This window comes from Protopterus annectens, chromosome 9.part0 (genome assembly GCF_019279795.1).
Source record: "Protopterus annectens isolate FY-2018-M chromosome 9.part0, PAN1.0, whole genome shotgun sequence".
Classification (NCBI taxonomy): Eukaryota; Metazoa; Chordata; order Ceratodontiformes; family Protopteridae; genus Protopterus; species Protopterus annectens.
Genome location: NC_056743.1, coordinates 1,337,881,740 through 1,337,897,714, shown reverse-complemented (window position 1 = coordinate 1,337,897,714; position 15,975 = coordinate 1,337,881,740). Strand labels below are relative to the sequence as shown.

Below are 15,975 nucleotides of genomic sequence, written 5' to 3'. Positions count from 1 at the left end.
TCTGGATGAGAATTACAGGAACCCATGCAGGACAGCCCTGGCAAATCCTGCCCTGACCCTGGAAATGTGGTCCAATTTATAGTGTCTGGTGAAGGTGTGTACAGAGGACCAGGTAGCTGCTTCCAGAATGGAGTTGGTGTCTAGGCCTTTGCAAAAGGCTCCAGAGGAAGCCATGGCTCTTGTGGAATGGGCTCTGACATTGCCTGACAGTTTCTTCCCATGGTGTGTGTAACAAAAGGAGACGGCTCTAGCAATCCAAGAGGAAATGGTTTGTTTTCCCACTGCTTTCCCCAGAGCCCTGGGGTGGAAGGAAAGAAAAAGCTGGTCTGATTTGCGTAAAGGATTGGTCTTATGCAAACAGAATCAAAGTTGCCTGTGGACATCCAGGGTGTGTAGGACCCTCTCACTGTCTCCCTGAGGGTTAGGGAAGAAGGTGGGTAGGTGAATAGCCTGATTCAGGGAAAGGTCATAGACCACCTTTGGGGTAAAGGAGGGATTAATTCTAAGTGTGCCCTGTCCATATGGAAAACTAGGAAGGGTGGGGTAGCCATAAGGGCTTGGAGCTCCAAGACCCTCCTGGCTGAGGTCAGAGCTACTATTAGAAATGTCTTCCAAGTGCAAAATTTCAAGTCAGGCTCGTCAGTTGGTTCGAAGAGTGGCATGGTAAGTTTTTTCTAGGACATAGTTAGGCTCCCAGGAAGGAGGGGTTGGTTTTTTAGGGGGTCTTAAGTGTAAAACACCCTTTAAGAACAGCTTGGCTGGGAGTCTGGAAGCTAGCGGAGGTTCCATAGGCAAGCAGGCAGAAGTGTGCTTTTAAAGAGGAGTAAGACCAGCCTGTCTTCAGGAATTCACACATGTAGGACAGAATCAGAGGCAGGTCGCTGTCCAGCAGCTCCATCTGTCTTTTGGGACACCAGATAGAAAACCTCCTCCATTTTGAGAGATAAGATTTTCTTGTGCTGGATTTCCTGGCCTCCTGCAGGACTGAGAGCACGTCATTGTTGTACAAGAGTCTGAAGGGAATCAGAATCCCATCAGCCACAGGGAGAGGTGCAGGGATCTCCACTGTGGGTGAATCTGTGTCCCCTTGGGTTTTGTGAGTAGATCAACCGAGGTGGGTAACTTGTGGTGATTGCCCTTGGAAAGATGAAAAAGTAGGGGGAACCAGTGCTACCTTGGCCAGTAGGGAGTCACCAGCAAGATTGTTGGTGAGTTCTGCTGAATTTACAGTAGGACTCTCTGGATCAGAGGGAAGGGGGAAAGGCATACAGGAATCTGCCCTTCCAAGACATTAAGAAGGCATCTGTTTCCAGTGCTTTCAGGTTGTGAGCTCTGGAGCAGTAGCTTTAGAATTGCCTGTTTGTGGAGGAGGTGAACAGGTCTATCTGTGGAATACCCCACCTGTGGATCAGATCTAGGAAAACAACTCTTGACAGCATCCCTTTGTGACTGTCTGAGACAGTTCTGCTTAGGGAGTCTGCTTGACAATTGTGTTGTGATGGGATATAGGCTGCCTGGAGGGAGATCCCCTAGGAGATACTAGATCCCATACCTGTACAGCTAGCCTGCAGAGGAGGTAGGACTTCATCCCTTGCTGCTTGTTCAAGTACCAAATCACTGTGGTATTGTCTGTAAAGATCTTCATGGTGCCCTGTCTGAGGAAAGGCTGGAAGGCCTGCAGGGCAAAAAGAATGGCTGACATTTCCTTGATGTTGATGTGCCAGTGTTTGTGTTTGTCTTTGTCTGTCCACAAACCTTGCACCGTTCTTGCTTCTAGAGTTGCTCTTCAGCCCAGATTTGACACGTCTGTGTGCATGATTTAGATAGGGGAGGGCATTTGCAGAGGGAGCACTGGATTCTGGGCAACCTGGGCCAACCACCACTTCAGTTCTTGGTGGAGGCAGGGAAGGAGTGGGATCCTGAACTCAAGGGGGTGAGAGTCCTTGGTCGATACTGAGCACAGATACCATTGCATTTTCCTCATGTGTAGCCTTGCCAGAGGTAGCATGAGAATAGTGGCTGGCATGTACCCAAGGAGTCTGAAAAATTCCCTCACAGTCAGGATGGGTGAGAGGAGGGCAGACTGTAGATGGTGGCTCAAGGAAAGTACTTTTTCCTCTGGTAGGTAGGCCATCCTGAGGTCTGTCCTGATTCTGCATCCTAGGAAGACAATGTCTTGTGTAGGATTTAGTTGTGATTTGGGGAAGTTTATGAGGAACCCTACAGACTGCAGCAGGAGCTCCTTTGTGTGGGTGAGGAAGGTTTGTTGGTCTGATGCTTGAATGAGAAGGTTGTCTAGGTATGGGAAAATTTGCATTCCCCTTGTCCTGCAGTAAGCAATGACTGGGGATAGGCATTTTGTGAATACCCTTGGTGCAGTGGAGAGTCCAAAAGGCAAGGCACAGAATTGAAAATGAGAGGAGCCTGCTTTGAATCTGAGGAATTTCCTGGAGGACAGTTTTATGGGAATGTGCACAGGGTCCAGGGTCACCATGAAGGCCCGTGGAAGGAGGACAGGAAACAGAATGGGAAGTGTTATCATCTTGAAGGAGGGGATCTTCAAGAAGAGGTTCAGAAGGGAAAGATCTAGGAAGGGTCTCCATGGTCCTTCCCTTCCTGGGCACCAAAACGATTCTGGAGTAGAAGCCTTTCCCTAGAGCTAAGGGGAGGGACTAGTTCTATGGTGTCTTGGAGTGATTGCTTGTTTAGGACCTTGGGTAGGAGTGACCCTTGAGAGGAGGGGGTGGGAGAGGGATAGGTAGTTTTGGAGGAGGAGAGATCCAAGACATGAAGTAACCCTCCTTCAGGATTGTCAAAACCCATTTGTCGGATGTCACTAGGGTCCATGCAGGGAGGCAGTGAGAGAGACGGGAAGGCAGAGGTATGGTGGGAGGAGATGGGGAAGAAAGGGAGGCAGGCAGTCAGACACTGCCTGCCCCTTCTGGAAAGGGAGGTCTCCGTGCAGATGTCTAAGGAGTCCTAGGCTGAGTAGATTGTCTCTTGTGGGGTCTTCTTGATCTGGAGGGGGCAGAAGGCCTAGAAGTTTTCCTTATGAATTGTGTCTTAGCCAGGTAGTTTCTCTGGAACTTAGGAATTGGAGAGACAAGGAGATGCTTTAAGTCTTAGAGTTCTTTCCCTTTTTGTTGGAGTGACTTGAAAAGGTCAGCCACCTCGGTGCCAAAAAGGGCAGAGTGATCCAAGGGTGCATCCAAGAGTTTGGCCTTAAAGTCATCCGGGAAGGGTATAGATGCAGCCAGGAGTATTTCCTCAACACAGAAGCAAATGCAGCTGACCTGGCAGAGGCCTCAGCTGCATCAAAGGCACACCTGAGAGAGTGCTTATTAACTTGAGAGATGAGCCCGAGCAAAGATGACAAGGATGCCTTTGCAGCACAGTCAGGGATATCATTGAGATCTTTGGAGGCTTTGTCTAGTAAGCCAGGGAGTCTTTGGTCATGTGTGATTGGTAATTCGTAGCCCTAAAAGCCAGGGTAGCAGAAGTATAAATCTTTTTTCCCCACCTCTCCATGGCCTTGCTGTCTTTGTCTGCGGGCAGGACAGTGGTAGTAGGGAGAAGGTTAGTTACCCTATCAGTAGCAATAGAAATAGTAGCAGGGTCTGCTAGGGGACACTTGAATAGGAATTTCTCTGCATCAGGTGCCCTATATAATCTGTCTGCCCTTCTAGGGGCAGGTGGCTGGGAATCTGGATTAAAGCATGCTGCAGCAAAAGCATCCAAGAAGGCAGACTGGACAGGTGGAATGGGAACCGGGTTAGGAGGTTCCATCTGGATCAAGTCAGAATCTTTTTTGGGCCTCAGACATGTCTGAGCAATCCCATTTAAAATGCTCTTTCATAAGGTTAACTGTGTCCCCAAAGGGAAGGTCTTCCACAGGGGAGTCAGGTTCTGTAGAAGCTTCTTCCGGGGATCCATACCTCAGAGGGGAAGAAATCTGTGAAGAGAAGGGCAAGGAGTCCTCTGAGGAGTCTGACATTTCCTCCTCTATAGGGTGGCTAGGTGTTCTCTCAGGCAAGAGGGGCCTTGGGCTGAGAAGAGGTGGAGTAGCTGAAGGAAGGTCTGCAGTAGGCATAGGTGCCAGGAAGGCACTGTAGAGGTTCTGGCTGAAGGACTGTCAGTCGGACAAGGCTTCCGGGGATGGCGGAATATGCCTCATCTTTTGTTTCTTTTTGGTAGGCCTAGCCGGCGTCTGACTGGCGGTAGGCCTGGAAGTCACAGAAGGAACAGCAGAGGCCTGGTCAGAAGCTCCCATCTCCATTACTGGTTCCCCCCTGGCATCTAAATCAGGCGCCAGGATATCCTCTCTGGACACGTCATCCACTCTGGATTGTGTGGCCTCCTGATTACGTACGTGCTTTATCTAAAGTAGAGGATGCCGGTTCCTTGGCCAAGCTGAGGACGGCTACAGGCTGAGAATTGGTAGAGGGAGGTGCAGTGGAAGTAGACGGCCATATGGCTTGGGCCTCTTCCTGGGTGGTTCGGATGGTGTGTCGGAGGCGGCTTCCATACTGAGAGTGATCTGTCTAAGGCATTTGTTTTCAAGGTACAAGTCCAGGGCCTGAAGCCGGTGATGAAGGGTCTTAGGGACAAACGACTTACAAATGGTGCAGTTTTTATAACTGTGATCCCTGCCCAGACACTGGTCGTGGGTGTCTTTATGGGGAATTTGGCGACCACAGTTGCACTTGCTCTTACAGGACATTAACAGACTATAGTACTACAAAAAAGGACTCAAATAATCCCCAACAGGGTACTTATCTTGATGTGAAACTGATCCGACGTCCGCGAGTAGCAGGAAAGTACAGTTTTGTACCTACCATAAATGTAGATGTCCGATAGATATGCAACTGCAGTCCTGACATGGGTTGTCCTGCCTCAGGCAGCCCTTTGGTCGGCCGGATTCCAAAGTCTGGGTCCGGCGTCGGCTGATGTCACCTCCTCCCCGACGTCAGAGCGGCCGGGGTATAAAGGCATCCGCCAACGCCATCTTCTTCAGTGTTTCTTGCCCCAGATGCCAGGTGCCCTCCAAAGAAGGCTAAATTTGGTGAATGGATTAAAAACTCCAGACATGCACAACAGTAATAAACAGATACACCATAACAGATATCCCCAGCTGATAGAGAAAAGGGGGAATGGACCCAAAAGGAAAATTGCAGAGGGGTAGGAGGGAGGGAAAGCCTGACTGCAGTTGCATATCTATTGGACATCTACATTTATGGTAGGTACAAAACTGTACTATGTCCTTCAAGATTGCAACTGCAGTCCTGACATATGGGTTGAATACCATAGCCAAGCTGGGGGTGGTAGGATCTAATAAAGGGATGGTGTAGCTAAAATGCCCTGCAGGACTGCCGAAGAAAAGCCTGCTCTGGATCTGGAGTATAAAGGCAGGTTGTAGTGTTTGGTAAATGTATGCACGGAGCTCCATGTAGCAGCCTCTAGAATGTCCTTCGTAGCCACTCCTCTTAGAAAGGCTGTGGATGTGGCTATAGCTCTGGTGGAGTGTGGCCTAATGCTGGCTGGCACACCTTTTCCATGGAAACAGTAACAGAATCTGATGCAGTGTCCAATCCATTTTGAAATTGTTTGTTTGGAGATTGCCTTTCCTTGCACTCCAGCAGCATAGGCTACAAATAGTTGGTCAGACTTTCTGGTGGTCTTTGTTCTGTACAAGTAGTAGCATAATTGTCTGTGTATGTCCAAAGTGTGCAGCAGCTTTTCCCCCTTATTTTGAGGATTTAGAAATAAAGTAGGCAGGTGAATTGCTTGATTTAGAGACACCCTGGATATCACTTTTGGCATGAATGAAGGATTGGTTCTTAGAGAGACTCTGTCCTGATGAAAAATGAGGAAGGGAGGTACTGCCATGAGGGCCTGTATCTCCGAGACTCTTCTTGCTGAGGTCACTGCCAACAGGAAAACCATTTTCCAGGAGAGAAATTGCATTTCTGAAGATGCTGCTGGTTCAAAAGGAGGGAGAGTTAATTTTTCCAAGACGAAATTGAGGTCCCATGCAAATACTGGTGGTCTTCTGGGAGGTTTGATATTCTTTATCCCTCTTAGAAACTGTCTTAGCAAGGGATGCGAAAACACAGGTAGGTCACAGTTGTATTTTGCTGAGATTGCTGAAGCGTGAATTTTTATGGAAGAATATGAGAGGCCAGTATGAAACATTTCTGCCAAGTATTCTAATATCTGTGGTATGCTCATTACTGATGCATCCTGACCCTTGTTGGCATTCCAGATGATGAATCTCTTCCACTTGGCTGAGTAGGTTTTTCTGGTGGAAGGCCTGCGTGCTTCCAGCAAGATTTCTTGAACTTTTTCGGAAAGAGAGATATGGGTAAAAGTCATGGAACCCTCCAAGCTGTCAACTGCAAAGTTTGTAGGTTTTGATGAACAGTCCTGTAATTGTGCGGAGTTAGAAGAAGAGGCCACTGAGGCAAGGGCCACGGTTTGGTGTGAGTTATGCTCAGAAGCAATGGGTACCAGTGCTGCCTTGGCCAGTCTGGAGCTATCAAAATTCTTTTTGGTTGGTCTGCTTTGATCTTCAGTAACACCTTGATCAGTAATGGTAGAGGAGGGAATGCATAAATTGTTAGTGAATTCCAGCTGAAGGAGAGAGCATCCGTTTTTCCAGGCTAGAGGATGGTGTGTCCTTGAACAGAACTTCTCCAGGTGATGATTGAGGTGAGAAGCAAAGAGATCTATGTCCGGTCTTCTCCATGCACTTGTTATTTGTGAGAAAATGTGTGGATGCAGCATCCATTCGTGCGGATCGAAGAAATTTCTGCTCAGCCTGTCCGCCAGAACATTGTCCTTGCCTGGAACAAACTGGGATTGAAAGTGGATGTTCAGTCTCAGGAACTTTTCCCAAAGAGTCATTGTTAGTCTGCAGAGGGGATAAGAATGAGTGCCTCCCTGCTTGTTTATATACCACATGACAGTGGTGTTGTCTGTCCTTATTAGTAGATGACCTTGTTGAAGGGATTTCCCGAAGGTCTCGATTGCATGTATCACTGCTAACATCTCTTTTTGATTTATGTGCAGATGCATTTCCCTGGGAGTCCATTGCCCTTGAATGCATCTGCCCTCCATGTGCGCCCCCCCATCCATGATCTGAGGCATCTGTTGTAATGGTTTGACTTGCTACAGGTTTGTTTAAGGACATGCCTTTGTTTGAATGACTTGCTTGAGCCCACCACAAAAATTCCCTTTGCAGGCATGGAATGAGTGGTATTACATCTTCTAAATTGTGGCTGTGTTGAGACCATAAGCTTTTTAGGTACCATTGTAGCTTTCTCATGTGTAGTCTTGCCAGAGGGATCAGAAGAATGCAAGATGCCATGAACCCCAGGGCCTGCAGGATTTTCCTTGCGGTCAGCTGGGTGAGCTTTGCTAGGCTTTTGAAGTAATCTGGTAAGTGTTCCTGTTTCTCGTCTGTGAGGAAAGCCATTTGTGATTGTGTGTCCAATTTGGCTCCTAGAAAAATAATCTGTTGGGATGGCAGTAGTCTTGATTTTTGAATGTTGACTGTGTATCCCAAAGCCTGTAGTAATTGAATGACATAGTCCAAGTTTCTTATCAAGGTTTGTTTGCTGTCTGCTTATATAAGGCAGTCGTCCAGGTAAGGGTATATTTGAATCCCCTGGAGTCTGCAATGTGCAACTACTGATGCCAGGCATTTCGTGAATACTCTGGGCGCAGTAGATAAGCCAAACGGCAATGCTGAGAATTGATAATGCTCTGACCCTGCAAGAAATCTGAGGTATCTTCTGCAACTGTGTCTGATTGGGACATGCAGGTATGCCTCCTTGAGGTCCAGAGTAACCAGCCAAGACCCCTTGCCCAGCAGGGGAAGGAGTTGCTGTAATGTCAGCATTATGAATTTTGGCACAATGAGAAAAGTGTTTAGAGCGGACAAGTCCAGTATAGGTCTCCATTGCTTTTCTTTTCTTGGAACAAGGAACAGTCTTGAATAGAATCCCTGGCCTTGTTCCTGAGGAGGTACTTTTTCTATTGCTTTTATTTGTAACATTTTTGAAACTTGTAAGAGTGCCTCTGCCCTTTGATTTTGTGGCAGGTTTGGTATGGCTTGTCTCGTTGGTAAGGTATGGAAGTGGATCCTGTAACCTTTGTCTACTATGTCCAGAATCCATTTGTCCTTGGTTAAAATGTGCCAGTTCTTTGAGAATAAGGATAATTTTCTGCCTAGAGGTGCTTCTCTTTGAGCCTCGGATGGCGGTGTGAAAGCCAAGTCATTGTGATTGTCCCTGTGGTGCAGCTGAACTCCCTGCGCCACTTCTCTGATTTGGTGGTTGCCATTGGCGGCCCCTGTAGGAGCCTCGGTATTGCCCTCTACCTCGAGCACGCCTGTTTTTCCCCTTTGAAACTTGTCAGTGTCTGGAAAGGACCAATTCTTTGAAGGCCAATTCCTGCTGAATCTGGATGGCTGAACCTGGAGGAAATCCTTGACTCTGTGTACTGATTTAGCCTTTTCCTCAATAGACTTCAACACATCCTGTGCATTAGCACCAAAAAGCTTCTGTTTTTCCAGAGTTGCATCTAGGAGCTTTACTTTAACATGGTCTGGCAGAGGCTGTTCTTTCAACCAAGCATGTCTACGTATAACGGCCCCTGTCATAGCTGCCCTACATGAAGCTTCCAATGCATCATAACCACACTGAAGAAAATGATTGCTAACCTGCTGAGTGTTATGAACCATATCCTGCAATGCCTTTCTATCTATAGGCTCAGGAGAGGCTAACTTTTTCTGCAGATCATCCATTAAATAATCCTGGTACTGAAACATATGAAAAAGACAGTTAAGTGACCTCATGGCAAGGGTGGAGGAGGTATAAACTTTTTTGCCCCATCTCTCCAGGGACCTAGATTCCCTGTCCGTGGGCAAAGGGTTTTTGGCTGAGGAAGTAGCCACTCCTTTGGGCCCCTGAGAAATAGTTTCTAGATCCACAGTGTGAGCCTTAAAGAGATGCTTATGAGTTTCAGGAACCCTGTAATATCTGTCTGGCTTGACAGGGGCAGGAGGGAGAGAATCAGGGGAAGCACTGGAGTCTGAGTATACATCATCCAAGACATCCAGCACTGGAGGAATAGCTAATGGTCTGTGCTGGGGTAATTTAAGGAAGGTACGTAACCTTTTCCTGGAGTCAGAGAATTCCTGACCCTGCCACTGAAAACGTTCTCTCATGGAATGGAGAACTTCTCCGAAAGAAATATCTTCTGGAGGAGAGGCAGAAGGAATTGATTCCTCAGCATCAGAGTCCTCGTAGGCCTGGAAGGATTCTTCCTGGGTATCTGAGTGCTCTGAATCCCTAGAGGCTTCATCTGAGGAGAGGGTATCTGCCTGCTCAGTCCTAGGCCTTTTATCTGCAGGTGGCTGTGAACCTCTGTCCGGATGCGACAGAGAACCTCTGATTAGAGAGATTAAATCTGCAGCTAGAGTCATGATCTGTCTATCAGAAGAGGGGCCCTGGGAAAGAGATTTAGGAGGATGGGCCTTAGCCTGGCTGGCAGCCTTAGCATGTGTGTAGGCCTTGATGGACATGGAGACCGGAGGCCTAGCAGTCCCACGTGCAGGAGTAACTTTATCCACTGGTATGGTGTCAGGTAAATCTTGGGCTTCGGTTTCGGGAGGAAAATCAACAACCGGCACCGGGGAAACCTCCGGGACCGAAGTACGCGGTAAAGCAGTGTCATCGGCCTGGAGCGGTAGAATTACCGCCTGCGAAGAGACCGATGCACTCGCGGAAGGCTTAGGCGTGGTATCGGAGGACGATGCGGGCCGAGGATGTCAGTCCCGGTCCTTACGTTTTTTTGGAAGTAAGTGCTGTCGGTTGTTCCGACTGCATGATGTAAGCGTAATTTTCGCCAAAGAAATCTTCGGCAAATTCTGCCCGGCGCCTGAGAGTGCGCTTATTAAAGCAAGCGCAGGCAGCACAGGCCGAGACGTCGTGGTCTGGGCCCAGGCAGGGAAGGCAGTAAGAATGGAAGTCCTTATGAGGTATTTGTTTACCACAAGACAAACAATTATTAACCTTTTCAATTTTTTCTGACATCGGCTGAGGCAAGAAAAATGTTCCCCAACGGGGTACTTAGCGTTTTGATGACTTCGGTAACTGAAAACACAGGAGCTGACCGACCGGCACTTGCGAACTGCTTCTGCTTCGGGCACCGCGCGGCAAGAAAGACTGAAGAAGATGGCGTCGGCGGATGTCTTTATACCCCGGCCGCTCTGATGTCGGGGAGGAGGCCGACGCCGGACCCAGACTTTGGAATCCGGACGACCGAAGGGCTGCCTGAGGCAGGACAACCCATATGTCAGGACTGCAGTTGCATTCTTGAAGGACATCACCTGGCATATGGCTGGCGGCTGAAAAGTTCTGAGGGCTGGTGTGTGCAGACGTCACATTTATGGACCACGTACCTGCCAACATGTCAGATGTTTGATGCACCTTCTGGGACTGGAAACGCTTTGGAAACCTGGCCAGACAAGCTGATCTGAAGAAGGGTAAACTCACAAGTGAATACTGCAACACTGGAATAGAAGGACTTCTGCCTAAGGCTCTCTGTAACCCTTGGACAGACTAAATCCACATACTCCTTCTCCCATCTTGCTTGTATAATGCTATCAATATAACAAAAAAACTCACAATGATCAAAGATAATCATTCCCGAAGATAATCAAATAGTGGAGATTAAACCATAAAAAAATATTCTTACCTTTTCACTTCTGTTGTCACTTTTGCTGGAGTCCTTCTGGTTAGTTAAAAGATCAAAAAGTATCAGAGACCCTGTAAAATAAGGACACATGGTTTTTAGTTGTCTATACTGTGCCATTAGTATGCTTCTTTAAACATGGCAAAACAAGACACGAATCCTTAACAGCACATAATTGCAGACACAAATCACAGTACAGGAACTTGTAAAATCCTCGAAGGGCAACTTAAAAAAAAATTTAGCAACCATAGCCAAGGATAATCATAAGGCATTCTTCAGCTATATCCATAACCTAAAAGGTAGAACCCAGATGTGTGCTGAACTTGCTGTGGATGGCATCACAGACACACTGATCCTGCGAAAATAGCTAACCTATTAGCTGAGAGATTTGGAGAAAATTTCACCCCTGTCCCCTCCAAAATTTCCACAAAGCATTCCCTCTACATCTCCCCCACCTTATATCTCCAAAGAGCAAGTCATTAATGTTCTCTCTAAGGCCAAAAAATACAGCCTCTGTGCGATCAGATGGCACGCCAGGCTGTGTGTTAAATGGTCTAAAACATGAATTGGCAATTCCGTTAGGTACCCTCTTCAACCACCATCTGAGTACTGGTTTTGTTCCTGCTGAATGGAAAACAGCAACCATCATCCCCCTTCATAAAGGAGTTACAGCAACAGACCCTGGAAACTACAGACTCATAGCCTTACCCAGCCTTATCTGTAAAGCCATGGAATGAATCATCATGGAACTTATAAGGATATAGGTGATCTCCAAACCCTTGATCAGACACAGTTTGGTTTTGTCAGAGGCAGATCATGCTTGTTAAACCTGGAAGACTACTTCGAAAACATCACCCGAGACATAGATGAAGGCAAATGTGTACATACAGCCCACCTTGACTTAGCCAAGGCCTCTGACACAATCCTACATTCGGGCATCATTGATAAAGTCTACCACTTGAATATCAACTCTTATGTTGTCAGGTGGACTGCAAACTGGCTCACTGACAAATCACACTCAATCAAAGTTGGGGACTTTCTCAAACAGCAGACCTGTCAGCAGTGGGGTTCCACATGGGTCAGTGATGGGGCCTGTATTGTTTGGAATATACTTCTCAGGAGTTCAGGTCAGAACAGATGGGCTGTGGCTGACTAAGCTTGGTGACTACTGCAAATTAGGTGCAATCATTGAATCCACAAATGAAGTCAATATACTTCAAGAGGGACTTGACGCAAACCAGTGACTGGTGCAAAAGCCATGGACTCAGTGCTAAAAATAGCAATATTGTCCCCTTCGGTAAAAACGACATCCCTGCAATATCCTAAGTAAAAATTTAGTAGTGAGGGACTTGGGAATGCACATTGACTGCAGCCTAAACTTTGACCACCATGTGTCTAGTGTGGTAAGGAAGGCATTCTACATTACATACCTCATTAGCAAGGGCAATGCCTCAAGAGTGAAAGAGGTCATAACTTCCCTATACTCAACCCTTATCAGGCCAGTAATCGAGTACAATGCTCCCTTTGATATGTACCTTACCAGTCACCTGTAGCAACTATGAGACCTCAGAGATTTCTAACCAAGAAAATTCAGGGTCTCCAGCACGTCATACATTGACAGACTGAAGACACTATCATTGTACTCAGTTGTGTACAGATTACATAGAAGAGACTTGTGCCTGGCCTACACTGCAATCTCAGACACAAATGTAATGGAAATGCTGCACATCCACAAGTTAAATGGGACAAGGGTCACCCACTCCAGGAACCTTGACCTGGCCTGCGACATAAATAGGACCTGCTGGAGAGATAGATGTGTCTCTCAGAGGCTGTCATGCCTCTGGAACAGGCTACTAATTCACATCAAACAGAGCCCTTCTATGACCCTGTTTAACCATAGCCTTAATGACTGGATGGGAAACCATAAATTCTTTCCAGGGACTTCATATAACACCCTCCTATATATGGGCAGTCGTTGCTGACTAAGATCTCAAGTTTAGGCATGATCCTTATATTGGGTTTCTCTAGTATTATACTGGGTACACATGGCTTATAAAGACTTTGGTTCAATAGCCTAGTAACCACCTATGAATGACAATTTGCATACTGGAACTGTTCTGTCCAAATTGTCCTGCTCTGTCAGCAGCCTTAGCTGGCCAAAGAACATCTGAGCCAAATCTGTATCTTTAATAGCAAACACGAAAACAAATAAAAAAATCTACAAAGACTAAAGCCTCCATACTTGGCTTTCTACATATACCTAATCCCAAGAACTGCAATCTTTCACCTTCTCCACCCAAGGGAAACGATACAAACTGGCAGCCTTCATACTACAGGGCAATGCTACTTTTGTTCAAAAGCAGGATCCAGGTGATCTGTTCATTCTTGTATGACTTACTAAAATACATTTTTTTTAATATTTTTGGCTCCATCCATCCAATGACCAGAGACCCAGTGCCTACTCATCCATTCATACCCACCATCCCCCTGTGTGCAAGGACACCAGTAAAATAAAACAAAAGTCAGGGACTGCAGCTGTCATCTGATATGAGTTGAGTTTCTGTTTATTTTTTTTTCTGTATACTTCTATCTCCCTCCCCATGGTGGTCAACAGGTACACTAGTGAAGTGGGCCCGCTAATGTGTCTGTGCCTACGTGCGCGCGCACACAGACACACACACACACACACACAGACACACACACAGACACACACACAGACACACACACAGACACACAGACACACACACAGACACACACACACACAGACACAGACACAGACACACACACACACACACACACACACACAAATAGACATACTTACAAGCTGTTTACCCTACAGAACTAACAAGCTGATTGCCAGGCTGTTCTTTGTCCTTCTGCTGCTATATTACCTAGCTTCTATAAGGTGGCAGTCATGCAGAATACTGAACTGCCTCTCCTTCATTTTGTTAATAAAAAACATGTCATTGCACCTACAGTCAGGGCTCTACATCTGCCACTACCATGAAGCCAGCATTTGTAGGAGTATATCCATCTGCAACCTAGTGATTCCAAAAAAATGCCAAGGTGCTCTGTCTACTCCTCTTGGTGGGACAGGATTACAGATGTTTTTTGTCAAACAAATCTGTCAAGACAACTGGTGACAGCAGGTTATCCCTCACCATTGTGTCTGCTAGTTCAGTTCTCACCTGTAAACATCACACACTAAGCTTTGAAAACAGGCTAGTACACAAAGGGGGTACAATATTATATGGAACCCACCTAATCCTTTCTCCTCCTTCCCATCTTCTTAAACATTACCCACCTCAGTGGAAGAGCACTACTTCCTTTATAGGAATATCCCTGGCTGTGTTCTACATGAACTACAGAGTGAACTGGCACCTCATCTGTGTGCACTGTTCAATCACAGCCTTACCTCAGAGGCTTTGTTCCTATCGAATGGCGCACAGCTACAGTCATCCCTCTCCACAAAGGAGTTGCAACTACAGACCCTGGGAACTATCGCCCCATTAGCCTGGCAAGTCTGATATGCAAAGCTATGGAACGCATCATCATGGACCTAATAAACAAAGATATAGGGAACCTCCAAACTCTGGATCCCACACAGTTTGGTTTTGTGAAGGGTAGATCATGCCTGCTCAACCTGGTTGACTTCTTTGAGTCAGTCACCAGCGCTGTGGATGAAGGCAAGGTGGTTCATACAGCCTACCTTGATCTGGCCAAGGCCTTTGATACCATTCCCCACTCAGGAATCATAGAAAAACTCAGTAAGCTAGGCATCAACCCCTATATCACTAGGTGGGTTGCAAACTGGCTCACAGATAGAACCCACAGTGTGAAAGTAGCTGACTCCCAAGTCAGACTGTCGACCAGTCACAAGTGGAATCCCACAGGATTCGGTCCAGGGTTCTCTCCTGTTTGGTTTCTACTTCTCTGAAGTCCAGGCCAACACAAAAGCACTCTGGCTGACAAAGTTCGCAGATGATTACAAGTTGGGAGCCATAATTAACTCCCCAAGTGATGCTGACATCCTACAGAAAGGCCTCACTGAGACCAATGACTAATGTCAGAACCATAGCCTTAAGCTCAATGCCAAAAAATGTGTCGTTATCCCCTTTGGGAAAAACCTGGCACCCATGAATTACCACATCGATGGTAGTCCACTGAACACAGAAGGCGCCATAAGAGATCTGGGAACACAGGTTGACAGCAACCTCTCTTTTGACCGCCGCATTTCCACTGTGGTCAGAAAGTCCTTCTACATGGCACATCTCATTGCTAAGGGTTTTGCATCCAGGAAGAAAGAAGTCATTATCTCCCTCTACTATTCCCTCATTAGGCCAATCATGGAGTACAATGCCCCATTTGGCATGTACCTCACTAGACACCTACAACAACTGGAGAGGCCGCAAAAATACCTCACAAAGAGGATCTTGGGCCATAAACACTTGTCCTATATGGACAGACTCAAAAAACTCCAACTATTCTCTGTCTCATATCGCCTACTTAGAGGCAATCTCTACTCGACTTACAAAGCCTTGTCTGACCCAGCACTGTTAGAAATGCTACATCTAAAGAAATCCCAACCCCCCACACTACACGCTCCAGATATCTCAACCTCATTACCACAATCAACAGAAAAAGCTGGAGGGATAGGTTCATAACCCAGAGACTGCCCATGCTATGGAATAGACTTCCCATACATGTCAAGCGGACCGCCTCACTGCCCCTTTTCAAGAGAAATCTTGATGAGTGGATGGAAAATAGAAAATTCACCCCGGGGATCACTCCAGTGGCTCTACTTGACACAGGCACTGGAAACTAAGGTCGGGTGGCACGATGCCAGGGTAATCCTATGGGCTAGGCTTGTAAAGGCTCCAGGGCCATTACCTAGTACACACCTATGAACCTGATCTCTTATGATGCCTTCTGTGTTCTGTGTTGGAGGGAAGCATACTAGCTTATCAGTGGGAGTGATGAGCACTAGGTAAGCCTATCTACCACAAGATCCAGGTACAGATTCTTAGTTTTAGCACTTGAATTTGCTTATTCATGCTCAGCATTTGTTCAGAACTTGTTAGCACAAAATAAGCTACAAATTACTACAGCACTCTTTACCTAGAAGAAAACAGTTTTTGTACTTACTTTCCTCACTTGTTTAGAGAAAAACAGCTCTTATACTCACTTTCCTCACTTGTCTAGAGGAAAGTAGTTTTT

At 46.6% G+C, this 15,975-nt stretch overlaps 1 protein-coding gene across 4 annotated transcripts in view; it reads right to left on the bottom strand.

Moving 5' to 3' along the window:
* The window catches only part of DDHD2 (DDHD domain containing 2), a 1,375,691-nt gene that overhangs the window by 779,574 nt on the left and 580,142 nt on the right, over window positions 1–15,975 (bottom strand). For all 4 annotated transcript variants that reach the window (XM_044084314.1, XM_044084317.1, XM_044084316.1 and 1 more), the window contains exon 10: window positions 10,762–10,832. In XM_044084314.1, the coding sequence (XP_043940249.1) occupies window positions 10,762–10,832 (71 nt within the window). The remainder of the gene's footprint in view (window positions 1–10,761; window positions 10,833–15,975) is intronic.